Here is a 25,624-nt window from a genome sequence, read left to right as displayed (position 1 = left end):
GACAAGAAGGACTCACTTGGCCCGAGGTGATCCTCACACTTGGGTGTGTCTGGGCACAGAACAGACACAACCCTCCTTGGAGAAGGACAAATCTCAAAGGTTTCCTGTCAGGCAGGTGGTGACCCGTCCTCTAAGCATCTAAGAGTTATTTTCAAGCAACACTATGGCCAAGAGGGAATGGATTTGAGTTCAATCTTTGAATAGTTGGTACTAATAGAATCTACTTTAATTAGTTTGAGAGACATAAAATTTGCCATGATATAAGCAAGAAAGTTTATTGCTACAGCATCAAAAAGTCACGAGGCCATAAAATCAAGTTGGACAGCTCATTAACAACTACAGGTCCCAGTCTTCCTAGTTCCTCTCTCCCCTCTGCATCTCAGATGTGGCTTTTTATTCCTATCCTTCCTGAGTCCCTAAGTTACCAGGCTGGAAATATCTGCCTATTACAAAACCACTGGCTTTTATATCAAAAGACACCCATTAAAATGAAAACAAATGAAGACAGCAAAAAGAGGAAGAAAAACAATTAGCAGAAGAAACTGGGGTTTTAAGATTTATAATCTAATTTCCACTTAAGACTTATGTGACTCTGAGGCCCAGAGATATACATGAAATTTACTCGGTCTCTGCATTTTTTAAAAATGGGGCCAGTTCGACTTACTTGACTGATCTCATAAAGAGGCTATAAGTGTGAAATGAGTTAGCAGATGTCACAACTGGTTGGAAATTAGAAAGCATTATACTATTTATCACGGAATTTTGAAAAAGTATGTTATAGATGGAATTTTACACCCCCCCCCCAATATCTTGTTGAAATAATAACCCCAAGGTGAGGTTATTATAAGATGAGACCTTTGGGAAGGGGTAAGGTCACACAGGCAGAGCCCTCATGAATGAAATCAATGTCCTTATCAGAGACCCCTCCACAGCCCAAAGAGCACCCTCGCCCCTTCTGTCAAGGAGGACAGGGCAAAGATGGCTGTCTGCAAGCCAGGAAGAGGGTCCCCACCAGATACCACATCTGCTACTGCCTTGACCTTGGATTTTTCAGCCTCTAGAAGTGTGAGAAAAAAATTCTGTTGCTCAAGCCACTCAGTGTATGGTATTTTTGTTACAGCAGCCTAACACACTAAAACAAGGTAGCACCCAAGTTTATTTATGAAGTGACGGAATGGCCAGATTTAAAATTTCTAAGAGAAATGGGTAGTTCTGGGCCCAGCACTCAGTAGACCATGAATTTTGTAGGTCATGAGCAGAGAGGGCGAGGGAAAAGGATCACACCCTTGCCATCTGTTTTTCAGCAGCTCATGAGAAATGGGTTGGTGGGGGCAATTCTGATGAGTTCTGGAGAGAGAAGTTTCCAGGTTGTAAAACCACATCTGGAGTTCATTAGTCTCCTAACTGTCTCATAAATGAAAAGGGCAGTGCCCCGAGGGTGAAGGAGAGCTGGCCAACATTCAGCAGACTTTCTGGGGTGTGGGGATCTTAGATTTGAATCATGTGGTGAGCGCACTCTCTTACTGTATTTAGGGGTGCAGAGGGAGAGGCCGGAGAGGCTGGGGGATCTGGAGGCTGAGTGAGAGGGTGGGATAGGCTGCGTGTGTCTCAATTTATCCACATATCTTGGTCCCCACAGCCAAGCTGGCACCGCTCAACCCACGCTAAATTCATTTTCATTGTAATTAAATCACTTGGACCATTATCCTGCCAGAGTCTCACATGAATGTTAAACAATAAAAAATCAGGCAAATGCACGTCATGAGAATTGCCTCAAGTTTCTACCACAGTGAATATTTGAACATGAGTGGGTTTTTCCTTTCTTTGAGAAAGGCAGACAATTTTTCAAATCAGTGAATACATTTAAGAAGAGGAATTATGACTTCAGCCTTAGTTTAGAAGGCGGAAGGAAAACTTCAGTGTGACAATGGCCCCTTGCCCGTATCTTTGGAACAAACTTTGACAGTTGCCTTTTTATGTAGGTAAATAATGGCTGAGACATGAAGTCTTTGGAGAATACCAGGGACTCCCCATAAGGCAGCCTTCTTAGTCTTCCATGAAACTCCACACTTGTGTCTCTAGGCAAATGACCACAGGTTTCCTACTAAGGGGAAAAGCTCACTTTAGTGTTAGGCCAGCACTACCCTCCTTGTAAGTGGCGGCAGCTCTAGACTACTGGTTAAGACAGGAGCTCTTGAGGACCCCAAACTTGACTGGCAGTGCTCCCGTGACAGGCCTTGCTCTGTGGCTGAGGAGGCTACGCTGTCTTGAACTTTATACCAAAGGCAGCTAGAATTCTAGGCTCTGATCCTTTCTTGCAGAGCAGCAAAACCATTCTGGCAGATTAAGGTAATAGGTATTTCTTTTTAAAGATGAGAGAGAGACAGAGTGTGGGAGGGAAAAGTCGACACTTGGTGGCCACTTACATGACAGATGGGATTTTAGCTTCAGCTGTTCTGTTGAAGAAGAGAAGGAGGGCTTCTTTCTGCTGCCGTTTCTGTAGAAAGAGAAGTCTCGGGTTGAAAGTCTCCCAGTCTGTGAGCCTTGGGATGAGCTATAGTAACTATCACCGCCTGGAGCTTTACAAATTCCCAATGCCAGTTATCGGAGCTGGGAGACCCTGACTTATCCACTCAGTTGAGTCAAGCTACGGGAGTTGTAGAAACTTTAGTGTCACTGGAGACACGGCGGTGCAGGTACCCTATCATCTCCCAGGAACTGCTGAGAACAGCCAGTGAGACCAGCAACATGAGAACCCTCAGGAAAAGCATCTCAGCCACCCACACAGGCCCAGAGGATCAGCTGAAATGCTGTGAACCACTTCCTACAGCCGGCTGACAGCTTGCACACGACACTGGCCCAACCTGCTTTCTGCCTCCCCTTTTTCTTCTACCACGTTGTGTCCATACCCACTGACGAAGCTTCCTTCTGTCCAAGACTTACTGAATCATTTCCAACTGACCCCAACTAGTCTCTTCTAGTAACATCTCAAACCCATTATTCACGTGTCTTTAGGCCTGGCTCCCATGTTAGGTCATTGACCTTCCAGGAGAAGAAACCACGTTTTCCTTACAGTTGGCATCTAAATAAATACTAGTCAAGGACACAGGCACAGGAGACACGCAGACAGTTTCACAATATTATGAGAAAACATTTACTATCACTCTGCGCCCCCAGAGATGACAGACACCCTTACCATCACTGGTAGCGTGGCTCTCTCCTTCCACTAGCAAGTGTGGATTACAGATGCCCCTGGGGCCCAGTGAGGCCACTGACTGACACGATAGCTCCTTCATGTAACATAGAAGGGAGCCCACGGTTATAAGATCCGTGGCTCTGAAGCCAGGCTGCACCTTAAACAACAGACACCACAGGTGGTGGGAAAGGCTGCTTGGTCCAAATGGCTTCCCGCCTCCCACCAGTGTCTTTCCTCGAGGACCTGACGAGAAACAAGGAAGATAACCTGCAACCACAGGAAGCTGGGGGGCCACTGCCAGGCTAGTGGGGCCATGTCATTGTTGTGTAGCGGTGGTGGCTGCCTTGTGACAGAGGTCCAGCTGAACTCTCCTGAGAACTCTTGTTGGAGACGCGACCCCATGACAGTGTGTCTTAAACTCTTTCTCGGCTACAGACCCAGTGTAGACTCTGATGAAGCTCTGGACACACATGACCCTTCCCTTCTGCACGAAGGGCTCACAGACATCCTGGGTGCATTCACGTCTCCTTTAAGGGTCCCTCACAGCAGGCCAGGCCCTCTAACATAATGCGCTCCCTGGTAGGATACACCAAAGGGACAGAGCCAGGCTCCCCGGCGCTGACCTCACCCGCACTGGGCATGCCTCAAGGAGAGCTGTCCTGTCTTCACACGGACTCCTGTGCCCTTCGGAGACGGCCCCTGCTCCCGTGAGGTCTTTCCCTCTCACCCTCACTCGCTCCCTCCACACCTGCTAAGCAGAGAAGGAGAGGGCAGAACAAACAGATGGGCGATCGGCGGAAAGAATGCTGAGAAACCTCCCTGTTTGAGATTAGCCACTGAGCGCGGATCAGGTCTGGGGTGCAAACCCGCGATCACACTCAGCTGCGGGGTCGGTCTGGCGGGCACCTGTGGGGATGCTTCCAAGTGTGCCCAGCCCTGGGGCACAGCAACTCACTCCTTCACGTCTACCCTCACCATACAGTCCGTCTTCATAAATTCCTATGGAAGCTGCTTTCTCAGTGTCTGGTTACTTCGAATTGGGAGCTGATAACCCAGATGTCCAACTCAAAATTACTGGCATAATTCTAATATGGCCATGGGAGTAAAACACATATTGTGCTTCAAAGGAATATTTAACAACACAGAGAAGTGTTCAGGATGGAGTTTTGTAAACTGTTTTCCTCCCCGCCTGATAGATGTTTATAGGGTATCAATTCTGCTTTTATTTATTTATTTTTTAAAGATTTTATTTATTTATTTGACAGAGATCACATGTAGGCAGAGAGGCAGGCAGAGAGAGAGAGAGAGGAGGAAGCGGGCTCCCTGCTTAGCAGAGAGCCCAATGCGGGGCTCGATCCCAGGACCCTGAGATCATGACCTGAGCTGAAGGCAGAGGCTCAACCCACTGAGCCACCCAGGCACCCTCAATTCTGCTTCTATAAATGTTACTATTATATACGTAAATTATACCTGTATCTATGTATAAGTATATACATAAATAATGCACAGTTTAAAGCAAAATATACATACATTTTATAGAAAAACTACCCAAATGACAGATGCCAAAATTATATGATATAAAAGACAGGTGACTCTTGTTCACAGAATAGCAATAAGAAACACTTAGTTGATGTTTAAGTACTTTTCTTCACCTTTCAGATTTTATGTAATAGACAGCTATTTTAATGTAGGGTAGATCAATAGTTTTATCTTAAAAAAAAAAACAAACCCAAAACTGAGTAGACACAATACTACTGCATTAATGATCTCACTTCTTTGGCCAGCCACGGGCCAGGAAATTTCAAATAACCTGTGTTCTTTGTTCCCAGGCTTTTACTAAATTAGATCCACTGGGGTTTTGAATTTATTTTTTCTGCTGGAATTTGAATGCATTGTCGAACAGCAGAAGGGTGAACTGATACTGTCACCAGAAGTCTGCACGGACTTGTTCTATTTTTCTGTTCCTGGTCTTGCTGATCAAAAAATTACTATAGACAAAAGAGGATTAGAGTCAGCTTTTCTTAGCCTGTGAAGAGATAGCTATTATTTCGGCTGAAAATAAGAAAGAGCTTTCTTTGTACATTATATTTTATAAATGGGCCCCTTCACCTTGGCTTCTGTGATTAAAAGCTTTTGAAAAAATGTCTTCCTCCAGATGGGAAGGTATGAAGGAAGGAAGAATCGCCCATTTCAGCAGTGCTGCACTGGGACCACCACCACCGGCAACTCGGCAGGGAAACTTGGGGCTACAAAGTAACTTAAAAGTGGGAGGGGCAACTTTCTGTAGATTCACAGGCTTTCCTGACTTGCCTAAAACCATAAAACCACCAACCCCCATTTTTGCTTTTTCAACTCAGGACTTCACAGCCAGTCCCCAGTGGAAGGGGTGACACCCCACTGGAAGGGGTGTCAAGGGCCACCTGGCTGAACTCCCAGCTGACACTGGCTCCCCATCCTGAATTCAGGGAGGGTGTTGCCTCCGATCAGGTCCACAGCAGACAGATGTACTACATCAGCGGCTTTGGAGGAAGAAAGGTTCTGGTGGTCCAAAGGGCAAAGCTCCGAAATTCATTTTCTACTTGGATGTTGGATCATAAAAATGAACTGACATTAAAGAACACAAAAGGGAACCAATTTATTAAGGACTTATCGGAAAGAATCTAGTATCTGGCTTCAGCGTTACACCACAGGTCATCCGTACTGACTCAGTTTCTCTCTTTTAGAAACCAACTCCTAATTTTCCCAAGATGCCAAGAAAACGGCAACTTCCAAGAACTGGGCTGAGAAGAGCTCAAGACTCTTTTTCTCTGCTGGAGTCTTGAATTCCACTGCAATCGAGGTTTTTCATAATCTGCACAACAGTGTATGACTCCGGGATGAAGAAGCAGAGAGAACAATCACCCAGCAGGAGGGACTCAGAGCAACTTATGCTGCCCTTGGGGACTTCTCCAGCGCCACGCCTACGAGGCACATTATGGCTCCCCTTTCTAGGTTAGGAAAATATCAAAATATCCCAAAGAATTTAGGGGATTTACATAGCTACTGGAAGCTATAAAAATACCCAACATTCCTGATTTCCATGGTTTAGCCTAGTAAATTTCACATTATTGCCTATAAACTCAGCAATCAAACTCCAGGTTGCATCTGAAATCATCTTTAAAAAGAGCTCCCTAACCTAAGGGAAGGAACTATATAAATTGGCAAAAAAAATTTAAAAAATGCTTTCAAACCTTGCTGCACTGAGTTAAAAATTCCCACACCTTTTGCGCTACATTGCACAATTTGCAGCTGCCCCCTGGCCACTCAATACACTGTTCCTCTTCAGTTTCAATGCCCACTGACCCCGTTTTCTGTGGTCTACACTGGCTGGCCTCTGCCTAGTTTGGGAGGGAGACCAGGGAGAGGTGAGGGGATCCTCTGGGGAATTCCACAAAATACCGATAGGCTTACTTCCACCACACACACAAGCAATTAAAGTGTAATATAATTATAAACATTCAGATCTTTGCACCTAAAAATATCCCACATCTGAATTTTTCCCATTAATATTGTATTTGCTATACTTGTTCACTGGTTTTCCTGATGGCAGAGTTCACTTGTGGGAACAGTTAGTAGACATAACAGATTTAAGAGAATTATAAGGAAAAGCTTAAAACTGAGAAAAAGGATTTCCATTCAGGGGTAGGGGTGGCTTAGTCGGTTGAGTGGCCGACCCTTGATTTTAGCTCAGGTCCTGATCTCAGAGTTGTGAGATCAAGCCCCATGTTGGGCTCTGTCCTCAGCAGAGAGTCTGCTTGGGATTCTCATTCTCCCTCCCCCTCTGTCCCTCTCCCCAGCCCTCACTCTCTAATAATAAATAAATCTAAGAAAAAAAAAAGAATTTCCATTAATTGAATTTTTATCTCTAGAAATTAGAAAAAGATGGTACACCAACAGTGATTTTACCAACAGAAGACCTGCTTCTGCTCATGTTCTCCTGAAATACAGTTTGAGAACCACTGGTCCGTGTCTCCATACCAGTACTGGGGAATACTGTTAGAAAACCCCACAGCAAAGAGATTATACCTGCTCACTTCCTCCAGACTACCCAGATTATTATATGTAATACACCATAAACTACGTACAGCTTGACAACTTCTAAGTGCATCTTCTACCCTACGCTCTTGTTTCTTAAAAGTTACCCAGTGGTCTTGCTCATAACATGGTAAAATAACATAAAAAAAAACCCACGCGTTCTCTCTCTTGTCATTCTTATTTATTTTGTGCTCTCCCAGAAGGCTGGAATCTCATCTTGATGTAACTGTCTTTATACAGGGTAATAACAATCCCAGATAATGCTTTATGATAATGTCAAAAAATGTCAATGACTGTTATTTTCTTGGCAATGAAAACGGCAAGGTTTCATCCCAAAAGGACAGAAATGGAGCTGGTATAAATTACTTTACCGCACTTAGCACAGTGTGACACTAAAGACAGATACGAAAGTGTTTTGAAAAGATAAAACCCCCATAGTGTTAAGACCTTAAAATGGAGGGTAACAGGCTTGGTTACAGCCTCAGTTCTGCCATGGAGCAGCTGTACGACTGAGGAAATCACATTCTCTGTGGGCCCTAGCGTCCCTCTTCCATGAAATGGGGACACTAGCTCCTTGCCAACCATAAACGACTATAATAAGGATTAAGGGCTAAGAGGGTTTGAAAACCCGACTTTTGTTATATAAGTGTCAATTTGTTATTTTGATTTAAAGAAGGTTAGTGTTGCCTGGGTGGCTCAGTGGGTTAAAGCCTCTGCCTTCGGCTCAGGTCATGATCCCAGAGTCCAGGGATAGAGCACCATATCGGGCTCTCTGCTCAGTGGGAAGCCTGCTTCCCCCCTCTCTCGCTGCCTGCCTCTCTGCCTACTTGTGATCTCTGTCTGTCAAATAAATAAATAAAATCTTTTTTAAAAATGTTAAAAGAAGGTTAACATATGTAACAAATATTCCTAGAACTAATTTCTAGCTGTTACTAGACTGAGTAACAGTTACTAGGCTTTAAGGCATTCCCCAAAAACACCACACATAAATTCCAGTTCTCTTTGGGGCATTCTGAATATACATCACCATTCCACAGTTGCCATGGGGCTTATTTTTATGACCATCTATCAATAGTGATCTACACACATACAAAACCACAAACGAGGAAAAGATTTTGGAAGCAGAGTGGTCGGCTGAGAGATGACATGGGCTCACTGTCCTTGCCCAGGAGCATGGGGAGAGGTCCAGGAACGGCAAGTTCAGAGAACTCTGGGTAACCCCCACAGACCCCCTCCAAGGAAGGAACAGCTATGGACACATGGACTTCCAAATCCCCACCTGAAGCCCCAGACTCACAGTTTTGTCTGTGGTGGTCATCTCCTTGGCCGCGGCATCCAAGGCAGCCCTGGCCTTGGTGCTGATCCGACCGGGGGCAACGACTACCATCTTGCGCTGCTTGGGCGGGAGCTGGGCAAGGACATCGCTCTTGAGGCGTCGTAGCATGACTGCCTCCTCCAGCAAGAGCTTCAGCTCGCCGAGGTTGGAGGAGCCTGAGTAATCCCATCCCCAGGGATGCTATGAAGGGAGAACCAAGACACACAGCCAGTTAGGTTCTCCTAGGGCCAAGCTAACAGGGCTGCAACCGCGGCGGGCTCATGAGGACCTCTCCCTGTGGCTTTGCTCAGAGAATTTCAGGTGGCTCTAAAGGATGAATGAAACCTTATATAATACAGATGGGAATGAAAAAGGAAAAGAGAGAGTATGGAATAAAGCAAACTAAAAACATCCATCTTGGTGTTCTACACGCTGAATTTTCCAGCAGCAAATTCAAGACGCTGAGAGCTCCAGTGTCCATTACATTTAAAAACAAGACGCTCTGCTTGTCAGACTACTCCTGTATTCTAAATAAGGAAATCGTCTTCCCCAGGGCTTATCCTGAAGTCCACTGCACGTGGTAATAAATCACGTTTTTTCAGTAATAGCTTTCTTTGAGGAGATGTATTGAGATTTAAGAAGCTGTTGTTCCTCAGCACAAGCTAGCCCAGCACAACCAAGCGCAGTGAGATGAACACAGTGTGTTGCTGCTGGTGGTGGGGACTGAAGGGAGGAACCGCGAGCACAGGCTTTGGCCAGTCTGCCTGAGACCAGAGGTGGGTTTGAGGGTACCAAGGTAGTCCTTCATAAAAATGGTTTCTTCACTTAGTAGCTCATGGGAGGCAATGAGCAAGAAGATCTATTCCCTGTCACACAGCTAGAGAAGATGTTAAAATGAAAACCGTGTCTTGCACTAACAATCTTATTCGAAACAGAACTGACATCTACAGTCCTGCAGAAAATGAGGTGATGTATATTCTGCTGCTTTATGTTTCCAGCTGTTGCCTCCCTTCCTGTCTCCACCTCCCGTGACCATAAACCGCCTCAGGTAGAAGCTAGGCTTGTTCAAGTTCAATGGTCAGTAGACCTAGTCTCCAATGGTGAGGACATGGAAGGTGTCCTTTGCTAAACAGAGAACAGAAAGAGATGGTCAAAGGCGGAGAAGTGAAATGATCAAAAACTGCTTCTTCTTTAAGAAAACACTCTGAAATCAACTAGAAGTTTTCAGCAACTGTCTTCACGCAATGGGGTCGAAAATGAGCTCAGCAGGGGGCATTCTCTTCAGCGGCTTCTCTCAATGCAAAAAGCTAGTCACAGTAAAAAAAAAAAAAAAAAAAAAAATGCGGCCCTGCGCTATGGGCTGCATTAAATAAAAATCTTACTGGGAACAAGCAGATACCATAATTAATTTGGATAGCTTGCTCCTATGTCAGCTTTTAATCTTGTAGGTTAAAACCCCATATTACCCAAGCCTTAAATTTTAGAATAGTCATAATCCAACAAGCTTTTACTGAAAATTTACCCTGTAGCAGGCACTGGGCTACGTGGAAGGAGAGGAAGGCACTGTCTGTGTTTGTTTTCTTGGTTGTTAGTGGCGGGAAGGGGACACAGCGGGACGGAGAGAAAGGATGAGCTGAATAAGATGGCACGAAGACTGCAGGGACGGTGGGCAGAGACTGGGGACATGGGAAGGGACAGTCCGGGGGTAAAGGCAACAAATTCTGTCTCTGGCCCCTACCATCACTAGCTGATCATTATACCATGAGCCTGGAGAGCCAAGGAAGAAAAGATCGTTTTCAGAAAGTGGGTCACTTGCAAATAGGATGGAGGTACGATTCACTCATGACGAGTTTTGAGGGACCATGACAACCATGTGGAATCTAATCTGGACTGATTCACGGGGAAAGTGCATTACGGATTTTGTTAAAGAAGTGTATGGCTTTAAATACATTTAATAACAGAAATTTCCTGCCTCAATAAGCGGCTAAAAATGGTTTGCAATTAACTTTGCAAAGCACGACAATTTACATTATAAGTACTTTGTTTGAATGTAAGTGGGTATTTTTAAAGTACTTGAAAAGTTTTTTGAAAAAAGTTCTTAAAAAATAAGGCAGACAATCTTATTTACATCACAAACTTGCATAGCAAGGCTTTTTCCTCAAGATGGCATGCGTCATGGGAAAGCAACAGCCACTTCTCCCAAGAGTCAGCATCTTCGATGCAAATAGTGGCTCAGTATGTTTGTCATTTGATCACAAAACAGGAATCCTGAAGGCCTAAACTAATAGGGGTCTTCAAGTCGGGTCGGAGCCTCTGCAGCAGGGGCTACAAGAAAGAAGGCAGGCATAGCTTGGGCTGTAGTGTCGAGGTTTACGAAGTTACAGCAGGACAACTGAGGAAAAGGAGAAGGGATCCACGCTTGAGAGAGGGGCTGGAGTCTGCCGTTCTAACTCATGGCCATATGGACCCCCGTGGGAACAGAGTTTGGGAGTGCGAAAAGCTGGACCTTGCGAGATGAAGGTCAGCCGCTGAAGGATAAATTCACTGCCCCGGCTACTTTCAAAAACAGAGATGAGAAAGAAATAGTGGTGAATATTCCCTTGGGTTTTCCGATTGTGGAAGTTCCAGAGCCTGGGTCAGAGAGAGCTACCAGGGTCCCAAGAAGCAAATGCCAGCCAGCCCGGCTCACACCCCAACCGTCTGCATCTGCGAGGTCATCAACCAGGAGTTGGGCTTCCACCTCCCACAGCCACGCCAGACCCTGGCAGCTCCGCAAAGAGATAGGCTGTATCCCACTGGCAGGTCTGGAGAGAGAGCAGAAGGCACTAGCAGCCAAGAAGGAGGAGCCCCCTCCCGAAGAGAAAGTGGCCCAGTCCCAGAAGAAAACAGCTCAGCTGAGTAAGGAATAAAAAAGGAACACCTCGGCAAATAAGCAGCTGATTCTCCGTGTCATCCTTTCTTGAGCTGTTTTTGGGGAAGAACACTGGAAACATGCACAGGCTCTGGTCAAGCCAGTTATGGCTGCCTGACACAGCTCAGGAGACATGCTGGGGCCACCATGAACATGCTGCTGACACGGAGGGAGGCACGGCCACAGACAAGGAGAGAGGAAATCGCGGGGACTCTGGTGAGGAGCCTCTCTGCTGAGAAGGACAGTGTCCCATGCTCAGCTGGCTTGATCAGACTGATGAACGCTGACCGACTCAATGGGCCATCAGGAGGAACGGAGAATCGGTGAACAATGTCATTTAAACATTAAAATGTTCATTTTCGGGCTTACAAAAGTAATCCACTTTGGTGTACATTATTTTCCAATCATATATGAAAGAGAGGTGGGGTGGGGGGAGGAGGAGGGTTTGGGAAGGAGAGGGAGAGGGAGAAAGAAAGAATGAATGAATGAACGAATGATGGGAAAAATCTCACATCCTACTTTTTCCCCCACTCTTGTATTTCCCCAAGTCATTAAGTACTTTTTTTCAATTAAAAGAAATTGAGGTTTTAGAAATCAAGGGTGTGATTGCAACGGCATTCACGGTTACAAGTTCCCTCTGCCATTCTTGAAGACTGAAGCTGCGGAGACCAGAGCCCCACAGGCACCTGCCCCATTGGCACTGTGTTCCTACAGGTAATCTGTAGGTCAGAGGCACCTGCCCCACTGGCACTATGTTCCCACAGGTAATCTGTAGGTCCAGGGCTTCTGGCCTGTCGAGCAGGCACAATTCACTGTGATGAGTCCATGTTTTGGCTGATGAGAGCCCACCAGGCAGCTCCAGATCACTCCCCCTCTGCCTGTTTCAAGGCCTCTGCTGTGTCTTCTGTGCAGAGGGTACAGGCCCCTGCCACACCCCAAGCTCACCTCTGGGCACTTCTCAGAGCTCCGGGCACCTATAAAAAAGCCACCGGTCCCCTTATTGGGAAACACTCCCCTAGAATCATAAGCGTTAAAGCTAGGAGGGACTGTTCTTATTCTCAAGGACACAGGAAGGTCAGAGTTAGGCGCAAAGCATGACGAAATGTGGGTCTGGCTCCCTGGCCAGTCTGCTTCTGATCAACCATGGCCAAAGAGAAGGAACAAAAGGTAAGTATCAAAATCAGGGAGAGGGACAGGGTGGTGGGGGAGACGGGTAGAGAGGGAGAAGAGAGAATAAATACCCGCTTGGCATCACAGTAGCGAAGTCCAAAAGCGTGAAACTGAGGGAAGAAAGTTGGCCTGACCCCGATGATCTGGGTGTAGAGCTCTGCAGGCCGGGACATAGCTGGTGTGCCAGACAGCAGAATCACCCTCTTCGCAACCTGCAAGACAAAGAGCCAAAGGTGCTGAGAATGCACAGAGGAGCACCTAGGGACTATCCCAAATGCCCCACTAGGATTGGAGCTGGATGTCCAGGGAAGAACAAAATCCCCTGGAATGCAGTAAGAGTACTCCTCCCTTCCCGGACACCCTGACTGCTGGCAGTTCTGCTGTTTGCTCCTCTTGGAAACCAGGCAGATCTACATCCCAACGACTCCACAGGCTGGCCTCACTCCAGATCCTAGTGTGGCCCAAACCTGGAGACTCTAAGCAAAGGTACTGTGGCCAGAGAAGAGAAGCACACGTGTTCTGAGACCCTCATGGTGTGACCCATGTAAGCAGCAGGATGCCGCACTTCAGGCTGGCTTTGTCATAAGTCCCTACATCAGGACTGAGCATGTGATATTGAATTCCAAACTCTCCATCTCCCTCACTGTGAGCGTCTTGAGATCAGGGCTGTGGTCACCTCTATCTTCTGAAGCACTTAAAAATGTCTGCTGTATGCTGAGAAATATTCCGCTACCCAATGTCCCTGGGGAAGACAGGATAAACTCCAAGAATCCAGCATTGGAAGAGGAAGTGGAAGTGGCGGGGAAAGCAGGTCTGACCAGCCTCCAGGGCGGATCTCTGATACCGGAGTTGAACTTCCAGTCAGATCCTGACACGGAGGAGCCGGCCTTTCTCACCGCTAGGAGGCAGAGTCGGGGTGGCCTGTGCACCAGCCTCTCCCTGATTTTCTTCGGAGGGAAAAAAGGCTGTCACTAACTCAGCTGCACAATGCTTTGACCCCAGAGCTCCCTGATTTCACTCATTTTGCAGGTAAGAAGGACTTTCAAAAGGGGGACACAGGTCCATTTACCCTAAACTCAGCCTGTGTGTGCAGCAGCCTGCTCAGCAGTGGGCAGGATGGAAATAAATGGTCGATTCTAATGATGAACTCCAGGTTCCTCACTAGCTAGACCCCAGCCTGACCTGAGGAGATCAGACCTAAATACTGCACCTCTTCCTAAAATGGGAAGGAGGGCGAGAATAAAGGAGACACCCCCCCCCACTGTATGAGGACACAGAAATTCTTGGAAGTAAAATCCATTTCAGCCCTGTTGTATACAAACACCTTGTTAACCACTGTAACCTTGAGTTAATGAAGAGAGTATAAGGCAATGGCGAGCAGTAAATCACCTAGGGGAGGAAATGAGGTTTTCAAATGGATATGCTGCCTCATAAAATAAATAAATAAAGGTGCAACAGAGGGAAGAAAAATGTTTCTTTATAAATATACAACATATACAACTCCCAAGACGCACTTTTGCCCTCACAGTGACTGGCAATACCTGATTCCATTATGACAGGAGAGCTCTGAATTTCTCCAGCTATAATTTTCCACAGTTCAATTACTGAGGCTTCTAATTTCCTGCACGGTTTAATGCAAACTCATTAAAATAACAATGAGCTTCTCGAATGACGTCTGTAGCATCCCTTGCCTTGGCTCAAGACCGCTTCAATGAAACGGGGAAAATGAGAAGTCTTATCAATAAGAGAAAATCGGCCTATCATCCCAAACCGCTGCTGTTGTCTGGGGATGGAGCCTGGGCGGAGACAGCTCACCGATCAGGTGATGGAAAATAACTCCCAGATTCTCGGCTGGTACAGGACAGAGTTCATTCTGAGCCCATTCTCCCATACACTGACCAGAGTAGGGGGGGGTTGTGACCACTGAAGACGGACATTTGCGGATGCTTAAAAAGCAGAGGCATCATTATGGAAAAAGAAAAAGCCAAGCCTTGAAAAGAAACCAGAACAGCGTCTTTTTTATTCTGGAATGATTTAGCCTGCTCCCCACGCAGCCCCAACAAGTTGGTACTGTCATCACTGTCGTCAAACGGTCTTTAATCCTGTCCAGCTGCCCGTGATTTGTGGGCACCCTCCACCTGGAGAACCTCCAATTTCGGAAAACAGAAATGCATAAAACTACGTAAGTCAACACGGAATGGAACACTTTACAGTCAATTCCTCTGGCTAGCAAAAGAACAGCACTCAGGAAACCCATCAGGGAGCGATGCAAAACAATAATTTCTGTGTGATGTCTGAGAGAAATGGTGTGATTCACAGGAGCAGACGCCACTGGGGGCAGATGACCCTCAAAGACAGGTTCAGTCTCCTCAGAGATTAAGGTCATCAGTTCAGCCCTCAGGAACAAGTTGCTAGCAGGACAAGTTAGTGGATGTAATTTGCCAAGGAGAATCTAATCCAACTCAGAATAAATAAACTACACACAGATCTTGGATCAGCCAAGAGAATGTTCTGTTGCAAAGAAGAGTTGAAATTGTTTTAAGTTCATACGAGAAGTAGCCTGGGAATTCTTCATCACTTTCTGTTGTTCTATCTTTTTCCAACGTAGCCGATAACTTGCTTTACCAAATCATTCTGATTGGGTATAGCACACCTCAGCAAGACTCAAGACTGGGGAAAGTCATGCTCCCCAAAGTCGCACCCTGTTCTTGCCCCATGTTATTTCTAATGGTACTCTAAATGAAGTCTGGTCTATAGGTGGAGTCCCTTGTGATTCAGAGTACCGCTTGAGAAGGCTGGGGACATCAAAGAGAAGGTCACGCCCATGCCACCCAAGTATCCTGATACACACAAGCCCTGTGTCACAGGGATGCTGGAGCTACGCTGTCACGAGTTCAGAAGTCATCATAAAATCTTCAAAAACAAGGAGAATGGCAAACACAGGTTGGGGGCATGGGACCAAAAGTACACAGATCAAGAAGAAAGGCAGGATCACAGGCACAAGCCAAAAAGCAACAGAAGAGTCAACACCTGTGGTTAAATCTAAACCCTGAGAACAAGAGGGAAAACTCACTCTTCAAGAGCCATCCAGTGACTGGAATCTGGGAGAAGATCAAAATTCTTCCCTCTCTCCAGGACACCCAAGGCCAAACCAAGACGAATGGCATCATTATGGCCCCTGTTAACCAGAAGCCACTCCAGGGATCTGTAGAGAGCCACCTATGGCCCAATTATACCTCATAAATGGCCTTTCTGACTCTGGTTGGGTCAGCATATTTCACATAAAACGGTTCCTTCTAGGATCCAGGCTTCTCCCAAAAGGAAACAAAGCTCCAGTCACAAGTCTGAGTGCTACTGCCAGCACCAAACTGATTTGCACAGGAACTGGAGTGCTTTCAAGGCAAGCAAGCGTCATTGCTTTGACATTAGCGAAATACTGACGCTACGTAAAAGTTGACGAGTTCTGAAGGAAGAACAGAAAGAAGGATGTGACTATAAGTGTTCTGGTTCAAAAATACCAAAATGTATGAGAACACATCCAATGGCATAATTACAGCTAATGAAAGTTACGTTGTTTCAAGGCATGCATGGGCATAGCTGTTATTAATCTAACAAAGAGCTCAAATTAAATATTAAATACATTTTCTTCCTCTGGAAAAAAACAGTCTTTCTCCCTTAAGTGTGAGACTCCAGTAATTTCCTTTCTGATTCTGTGATAAAATGGAGGAAATTCACCAGAACAGCAGGACCACAAGGGACTCCTCCTGCAGCCTTGTCACACTGGGAGAGCCGACCCTCCCAATGACCCCACTTTCCCTTTGGGCTGAGAGGGGCCAAGAGCATCTCTTCTAGATGCGGGGACACTGGGTTTTCTACCACGTGCTTGCATATGATGTGAAAAGATGGTCATCACAGTACTGTATGTAATGGCTAAAGACTGGTTACAAACCCATAAAAAGGGAGCAGGTGATACATATTAGGATAGATTTACACAATACAATACTATCTGCAAGCATGAGGTTGAGTCATCCAAAATGAGGTGGGATGATTTCCAAGATACACTATTCACAGAAAAAAGGCTGGAGCAAAGCAGTGGTTGAGGAATACTGTAAGGAGAGAGGAAGGAAACACGCACGCACATGCTTAGCTGGGCACAGACGAAATTTTAGAAGTGAAAGTGAGAATCTGGTAACGCTGACTGCCTTCTGGGACAGAAATCAAGCAATGAGGGGCCCAGAGGTGGGAGAAAGAGTTATTTTTCACGGGACACCCTTTTGAATATAGCATCTACTTAAACTCCTCTAATGAGAAAGGAGAAAAGAAAAAGCTCGTACATTTCAGGCCGCTCCTCTTGTTTCACTTCACCAATCAATAGGGATGTAAAAAGGACTCTTCCCACAAAAAGAGAAGCAGCTATTTAGTAGGAAAGGACGGTGGGAATCTGAGGGCTTTTTCCCTCTGGAGAAATAATCGAACACTAGTCTGGCAAGAAAAAGTGCTATAAATCAAAGAAAAACTCAAACACATACCTCACTGCTCTAAAATAAGAGACTGACAACCTTCAGGTTGCAGTCTTATGGAGAAGACTGGGTGATTCGGGTCGAGTGGGAGTGAAGATGGTTATGCCTGGTCACACTGGACTTCAGAGGCATCGATCAAAAAGTGAACTCTTGGCCCAGCAATTCTATACATAAGAATCTGTCCCACTAGGTCAAAGTGTGCAAGCTACGAATATGCAGATGACGTTCACTTGCAGAATTATTTATAAAATAGCAACGAGATGTCCAACACTAAGGGTTAAATTATGGGATACATCCATCGAGCAGAAGGCTCTGGAGCCATTAACAATGATGACCTTGCCCTGCAATGGACACGGTAATGGTGGATTCCTCTGTCGAAGGGAATTAAGGTGATTTGAATTTTGTTCCTCATAGCTTCCTGTTGCCTACTTCCACACATGTGTACATAAAAAACAGAACTATCTTGCTTAGTAGCCCAAACGAATAGTGCTGTAGGGGAAGAAAGACATCACATTCCCCAGGGAACCACAACACCAGTTTCCTACAACCTAAGCCACATGTGCCCCACATGCACCTTTAAGAGACCCCCACTTGCAGGACACAATCTGGCCTGGCTAGCTCACACACTGTAGGATATCACCAAGTTACCTCATCATGCACATTTGCTGAACATGGCTTGAAACATTAACTCTGAGAGAACAGTTCTAGGATATGCACAAGTCAGAGGATCAAGAGGTACTAAATTAAGCCCTTATGTGGCTTTTCAAAGGCATATTTTACTTCTCCCAAGTCTCCTCTTGTTCAAAACCATTTAGGTCCATGTCTTTAGAGTATCCAGATCAGTGGTTCTCAACAGAGAGGGAGAGGAGTTATCTGCCCCTCCCCAGCGCATGTCTGGCAGTATCGGAAGACAATTCTGATTGTCACCACTGGTGTGGGGGTGGGAGGGTGCCACGGGTGATTAGTGCATGGAGGCCTGGCATCCTGCGAAACACCCTACGGGGCACAGGACACCTCTGCACAGCAAAGAATGATCCAGCCCAAAGTGTCCACTGTGCCAAGCCGGAGAAACTGATCCAGATGAAAATGCAGCAGAGAAATGAAAGGTCTGGTTAGCAGAATGGCTCATAATGCCTCAGCCCTGCCTCCACTCAATCCCACCAGCAGCCTGGAATCCTGTGAAGTCAACATCTCAGACGAGAGGGGCTTTGAGACACCTCCATAATCAGCAGGCTATATTCATGGTCCTATCCTTCAGCGTGTTAACTCATCCAAGTTCTGTAGCAAGTGCAGAATCATCTATACTAGGTAAGAGCTAAAAGATTGGTCTTAAATGTATCCATTTGAAATACACCCATGATATTAAAGATGTAAATATGGCTTTAAAAGGTCTGGCCTAGAAGTGTTATGTTTCAGAAACAAGTATGTAGTCCAGCTTGCCTAGCCAGGCGACTGGCTGGCTCAGTCGGTTAAGCGTCTGCCTTCGGCTTAGGTCACGATCCCAGGATCCTGGGATCGAGCCCCATGTCGGGCCCCACATCCGGCTCTCTGCTCAGTGGACAGCCTGCTTCTCTCTTTCCCTCTGCCCCTCCCCCTACCTGTGCTCCCTTGATCTCTCTCTCTCAAATAGATAAAATCTTTTAAAGAAAAGCTTTCCTCTGCACCTGTAGTGATATAACCTACTTACTGCACAGCTGCTTCTAAGCAATCAGGGGCACAGATTTAATTCTAGGTATGGCTGTAATACTAGAACCACAGTAAGAAGATCTGTTAATGTTTCTTTACTTTCTTTCTTTTCTTACTTTTTTTTTTTTTTTTTTAAGATTTTATTATTTATGTGACAGAGAGAGACCCAGAGAGAAAGGGAACCCAAGGAGGGGGAGTTGGGGTGGGAGAGGAAGAAGCAGGCTTACCAAGCAGGGAGCCTGACATCGGGCTCGATCCCAAGACTCCAGGATCACAACCTGAGCCAAAGACAGATGCCCAATGACTGAACCACCCAGGCGCCCCCTTTTTCATTTTTTTAAAGATTTTTAAAATTTATTAGAGAGAGAGAGAGAGCACAAGCAGGGGGAGAGGGAGAGAGAGAAGCAGACCCTCCGCTGAGCAAAGAGCCCGATGTGGGACTTGATCCCAGCCAAAGGCAGATACCCAACTAACTGAGCCACCCAGGTGCCCCAATCATTAACATTTTTTAAAAGGAAACATACTGAAGCCTCCTAAAAGAAGGACCGCCACTCTGAGAAAAACATTTCATTTCAGTGTGTCCATAAATATTTACAGGTAATGTGAGCAGAGAATCAAAGATTTTAAGTAAAGGACTTTTAAATCTGGAGCACAGGACCTAATCCTGCTTTGGAAGACGTATCATGTTACTTGTTATTCCTAAAAGAAAACAAAACCTGAATCGAGTAGACAGTTATGTTTTACAGGGGAGTTGGAAAAATTAATTTTCAAATGTTAATAAGCTTCACCAACACTTAGCATATTTGTTTTCCCTAGTTGACATACAACGCAAAGCTTCTTTCAAGCAACGAAAGGTGCATTTTGAAAGTGTGGCACAACACAAAGGCTGCTTTAAGAAAGCACATGATAAATACGGACTTTTGTTTGCTCTGTCTACATAAACCAAAGTAGATTCTCCCGAAGGCATCTGTGAGAGGTTTCTATCTGGTTCTGAGAAAAAGCAACTTTCCTAATTGTACTAGTTTCCCTGATATTAAGAAAAAGCTCACCATAAAAAGACGGAAGGCAGTCTGGGGGACTTCGCACTGTCGGGGGTGGGATGTGGGAAAAGAACACTCAGATACAGATGAGAAGCTACGCGAGGTCCACACCGCTGCCTGCTCTGAAGGCTCGACCCACCGAAGCACTCGGGCTCCAACTGAGCCCACCAGAGGAAGGGCTCTGGATGGCTGAGCCTCTCAATGACCAAACAGGCTTAGGAAAAAGCATCAGCTTACAAGGTACACCTCAGCTTTGTGGGGCTTCTTCCTGCTTCCCAACGGCCTGGTTCCGAGTCTGTAGGACTCATCTCCCTTGGTTCTTAGCACCATGAGAGCTTTGCCCTCACGGAGACTGAGAAGACAGTTTCTCCCGGGCTGTTTAGACAGCACGCACTGGCGGCTCCCTCTCCCTTGTCCAAGAGCCTAAGAAGGACCTATAGTGCGGTGCCCATCCAGCCTGCCACCTGCAACAGGCCAGCATCTTTGAGAGACAAGAACTGCTGCACCGACCACCAGTTCCTTAGCAAGAAGTTAGGAAGAAAAACAAGTCTGGCGCTGAAGCCCGACAAGTGATGGCCGGAGTCCACACTAAGTCACGTCCAGCCCCTCCCCCCGATGGAAGCCCTTGCTCTCCTTGGCCCCCTTGCCAGCCTGAGCAAGATACAGCGAGCCCTCAGTGCTGAGTGGCCTCAAGCTCCACGCCTGTTCTCCGCAGGACTCACCTTGAGGAGGGGCATAGCTGCACGACAGCGGGCGGTCTTAATGTTCTTGAGGAAGTGAGACTCATCCTGGAAAGAAAGGGTCACACAGGTGAACAAGGCCAAATCCTGAGTGGATGATGGAGCTGGAGCCCACATTAACCTTGACCCTGACACGGCGCCACACTGGGGACACCTCCCTTGTTTTCTCATTCAAGGAGAGGGCTGTGGGCCTCAGTTAAGGACCCAGGTTCTGGTGCCGCTTCCCCACTTTATTCCGGGCAAGTCGCTCCATCTCTGGGACCACTGGCCAACTGGGAAGCGGGGTTAGTGACTCCGCCCGGCCCACCTTGCAGGCAGCGCTCAACGAACTGCCGCAAGGTGGTTTGCTGCTTAGTAAGAAACGCCTCACGCCTGCACAACACGACGACAGAGCGGGCCCACTGCGTGCCTTGCCCTGGTGCGCAGCACTGGCGCCCAGCTACTGTCCCCCAGGGCTCACCAGACACCACAACCAAGCAGACAGCGTTCTAAGTGCTGTCACTGAGGAAGTGTGACAAATTACTGTGGGAACTCGAGGAAGGGAAGGAGACACAATGCCCGTCCTCAAGGCACTGTCAGGTTTATCACACAGAGCTTGATTATAGGCAAACTAGAATACAGCATTTTCTCTTTCTTTTTTAAAGAATTTTTTTTTTTAAGATTTGCTTATTTATTTGGGAAAGAGAAAGAAAGTGCACAAGCGGAGGGGAGGGGCCACAGGAGAGGGAAAGAGAAACTGAAGGAGACTCCACACTGAGCGTGGAGCCTGATGTGGGGTTCAATCTTGGGACCCTAAGAGCAGACCTGAGCCAAAACCAAGAGTCAGGTGCTTTACCTGTGTCACCCAGATATTTTACTTCTTAGTAATCTCTATACCCAACATGGGATGCAAACTCACAATCCTGAGAGGTAAGACTCATGTGCTCTACCGACAAAGCCAGTCAGCCACCCCTGTCATATTTTCCAAAGCCAAATGAGTAACACGTTCTTAGTATTTGGTGAAGAAATTTCTATTTTGGTACACATTCAAATTACCTGCTATGGACCTGAGCACACACAGTATACATACAGATACATATGGACCTCTCTACGGTGCCAGTTTCTCCATGGATAAAACGGTAAGACACCGCTACCTGACTAACCAGGCTGCCGTAAGTCTTAAGGGCTAATACACATAAAGCCCTTAGAACAGTCCTACCACCGAGCCCAGTAAGCACTCAGTGGTATGGGCCACCCTTTGATGGGGACATAGAGGGGATCCTGGCTCTATCTCAAGAGGTGATCTGCAAGAAACCTGCTGTTCCATTTCAGCTATGATGAACCAATATGGTTCTCAAAAGCACAACAGAGAGGAGTGCAAGATGAACCCGCAAATGTCAGAACATCTGTTCCTAGAAACCTAGGGTGTAACATTCGTACTCCTATACGATGAGCCCGCAAGACAGCCAAGAAGGAAACAGTTTATAGTGAGAAACAGCAGGAAAGACAGAGGATGGGGAAGGCAATGAACCCTTTTAACCAACGGGCTAAAATGTTCCACTATTATAACTAACCACCAAGAGTGGCTTCCATCTGAATTCTCTTCTAAGAAGTATGACATCTTAGAGCTGACACTTTATTCCTTCCTGTAACATTTCTCTGAAATCAGAAGAGGACAGGGCTCTTAAATAACTGAAGACAAACTAACATGGGTGGTAAGCGGCCTGCCCAAAATCATCTGGCAGACTGAAGTGTTGAGCCAGACACACCATGCAGTCCGGCTCTGATCAGTGATGACCCATCTTGCTGGCCTCATGCCTGTGGGCAAATCACGTGAGCACTCTCACGGTCAGTTCCATCGGTGGTGAAAAGGACACAGTGTCTGCCTCAGGGGCCTCGGGGAAGAGGGGCAATTATGCGTAAAGTACCTGACACAGAAGAACACGCAAGAAATGAAGGCACTGGGGCGCCTGGGTGGCTCAGTGGGTAAAGGCCCCTGCCTTCGGCTCAGGTCATGATCTCAGGGTCCTGGGATCGAGCCCCACATCGGGGGGGTAGGGGGTCTCTGCTTAGCCGAAAGCCTGCTTCTTCCTCTCTCTCTCTCCCTGCCTCTCTGCCTACTTGTGATCTCTTTCTGTCAAATAAATAAATAAAATCTTAAAAAAAAAAAAAAAGAAATGAGGGCATGATTCTTCCTACACACTCGAGAACCATCACTGCCATCCCAGAATACTGCTTTAAAGGTCTGCATTTCATGTGTATGCGGACATACTCTCAGAGCCACAGCTGAATTTATGCCAAACCAGAAACAACTTCCCCAAAGACTCATTACCTTACAGCTGTGAAAACACACAGACATTTAAGTTTGCTTAGGCTAGGAACATAGTGTGGCTCTTATGTCCAAATGACAGCAGATCCCCGAGGACAGCAACTGTGCCTTCTTCCCTCTTCTGAGCTCCCACAAGACTTGGGCACTAAAATGTATGCTAATGCTCTGCGCGCGAGTCAGTCTGTCTACTGGACTGTGGTATCTTGGAGAACGGGGCCGACTTTCCTCCCTCCACACCCTCAGTGCGAAGCTGGTGCTCAGTGTTGGCCGAACCCACGGATGAACGAGCCTCCCCGACAGCCAGCCCCGTGCTGAGAAACCCACAGGCTCTACCGCAACCTTGTTGACTTTTCTGGGCCTCCTAAAAACGCATTCCTTCCCCTCCTTCTAGATAAGACATGCACTACACATTCTGAGCCTCAGGATTTGGGAAGCCACTGTCAGCAGAGAATTCTATTTTTAAGAGAAAGAAAGTACCAGGGGTTTTTAAAATTCACAGGTTTGAATAAAGAAGAACGTTACATATCATCTGGAGGCAGTGGATTCCCATTTTGCCGAGAGGAAAAACAAAGGTAAACTTCTGAAAATCCTCCACTGTGCTCTGGGGCCCAGAACGTCCGTCAACGGTGAGCTGCTCTCGAGGTGGGAGCTGCACGCCTTTTCCTCATCTTTATTTTTGAGCCCCGTGAATACACTGAGTTCTGCCAAATGGCTGGCTCCAGGCCTTTCTAGACTTTCCTCAGAGAGGACTTGAGGAATGAAAAGCAGGAAAACCAGCTGACTGAAAGAGACACAATCTCATCTGAGAGCAGAACTTGAGTAAAGCCTACTTAAGAAAAAAACAGACCAAAAACCTGTGGAAAGTTCAGCTGGCCCTTGGACAGCGCAGGGGTTAGGGCTGCTAACCCCCGCCTCCTGCAGTAGAAAGTCAGCATGTATTTCGGACTCCCCCAAAACTTAACTTCTCATCCAGAAGCCTTACTGATAACATGCACAATTAGCACATATTTTGTATGTTATATGATTACTTACTGTATTTTTCCAATAAAGCTAGAGAAAAAAATATTTTAAAAAAACATAAGAGGGGCGCCTGCGTGGCTCAGTGGGTTAAGCTGCTGCCTTCAGCTCAGGTCATGATCTCAGGGTCCTGGGATGGAGTCCCGCATCGGACTCTCTGCTCAGCAGGGAGCCTGCTTCCCTCTCTCTCTATCTCTGCCTGCCTCTCTGCCTACTTGTGATCTCTCTGTGTCAAATACATAAAATCTAAAAAAAGTAAATAAATAAATAAAAAATAAAAAAATAAAAAAACATAGAAAATACATTTACCGTACTGTGCTGTATTTATTGAAAAAAATTTGCCTATGAGCAGACCCACGCAGTTCAAACCTATGTTGTTCAAGGGTCAGCTGTACTTTTTTTAACAGGGGATGGAGGGAGTATCTTTTTTGGCTTGAAAAAAATTTACTATTTGATGTGAGACACTTGGACAAGAAAGGCCACCAGATGAAGGCAGTCGCCCCTAGTATTCAGGCCGAGGGCCCAGGGCCCCAAGCTGGCCTCTATCCATGACCTCCTGGCAGGGAGATGGGCTGCAACCCCCCAGCTCAGGCCTAGTAAATATATGACACTTTTAAAGTGCTCCCCAGGAGATCCTAATATGTAGCCAGGGTTGAGAACTGCTATTTGAGAAGAGTAAAATGCCAGTTTCCCACAAGATAAAGACAGTGATTTCTATTCTCCTAGAAACAGAGAGAAGCTCCAGGAGAGCACAGACATGAAAGTTCTTGGAGCTTTTAAGAAGAAAGTTTCCCCAGAGATAAAGTGCTTAAAGACTCTGCCAAGTCACTTACAATGATGACAACTTTAAAGGGGGTTTTTAGCTGTTTTTCTAACTTGCTCAGAAGGTCGAAACTGACAATGTTGACCAAGCCAGCCGTCAGGCGATCCTTGCCAGTCACCACGACGTTGATGCAGTCCGGGCTCAGAGACGGCAGCCACTGAAGGAAGGCCTGGGGACGACAGGGGAGAAGGAACCCTCGGGGATCTGGCCGGCAGCTGCCAGCTGGGACCCCAGCCCACCCATGAGCAGCCCTCTCAGTAGACAATGTTAACGCTTCCCGAAAAACGAACTCGGCGCCTTTCTCTCCACAGGCCCCTGTATTTGCTGGCACCCTTAGGCCCATAAATTTAACAATCACCTCCACTGCCCTCCCACTCATCCGCTCCTTCACGTTCCGCTAACACCACACGGCCTGCCTTTGGTAAGGAAGCACTTGTTAGCAGTCACTGTGCTGTCTGTGGATTTCAGACCTCGAATATCCAACTAGATGGCAAGTTTCTGCAGCGCAAGAATGGACTCTTTCTAGAAGAAATTTTATTTTTTAAAATTATTTTTTAATTAACATATAATGTATTATTAGCCCCAGGGATAGAGGTCTGTGAATCATCAGGCTTACACATTTCACAGCACTCACCATAGCTCATACACTCCCCAATGTCCATAACCCAGCCACCTTATCCCTATCCCCCTGCCCCCAGCAACCCTCAGTTTATTTCATGCGATTAAGTGTCTCTTATGGTTTGTCTCCCTCCTGATCCCATCTTGTTTCATTTGTTCCCTCCTTAACCCCCCCATGACTCCCCCACCTTGCCTCTCAAATTCCT

General features: G+C 46.5%; 1 protein-coding gene across 4 annotated transcripts in view; it reads right to left on the bottom strand.

The window, feature by feature from the left end:
- The window catches only part of SMARCAL1 (SWI/SNF related, matrix associated, actin dependent regulator of chromatin, subfamily a like 1), a 59,730-nt gene that overhangs the window by 14,370 nt on the left and 19,736 nt on the right, over positions 1-25,624 (bottom strand). For all 4 annotated transcript variants that reach the window (XM_004762712.3, XM_004762711.3, XM_013061620.2 and 1 more), the window contains exons 9-13: positions 24,811-24,969; positions 20,635-20,700; positions 12,738-12,878; positions 8,568-8,786; positions 2,427-2,497 (exon numbers count right to left, since the gene is read on the bottom strand). In XM_004762712.3, the coding sequence (XP_004762769.1) occupies positions 2,427-2,497; positions 8,568-8,786; positions 12,738-12,878; positions 20,635-20,700; positions 24,811-24,969 (656 nt within the window). The remainder of the gene's footprint in view (positions 1-2,426; positions 2,498-8,567; positions 8,787-12,737; positions 12,879-20,634; positions 20,701-24,810; positions 24,970-25,624) is intronic.

The sequence above is a fragment of the Mustela putorius genome, unplaced genomic scaffold, assembly GCF_011764305.1.
Source record: "Mustela putorius furo isolate JIRA1106 unplaced genomic scaffold, ASM1176430v1.1 tig00000275_pilon_pilon_pilon, whole genome shotgun sequence".
NCBI lineage: Eukaryota > Metazoa > Chordata > Mammalia > Carnivora > Mustelidae > Mustela > Mustela putorius.
This window is presented reverse-complemented; position numbering and strand designations above follow the sequence as displayed.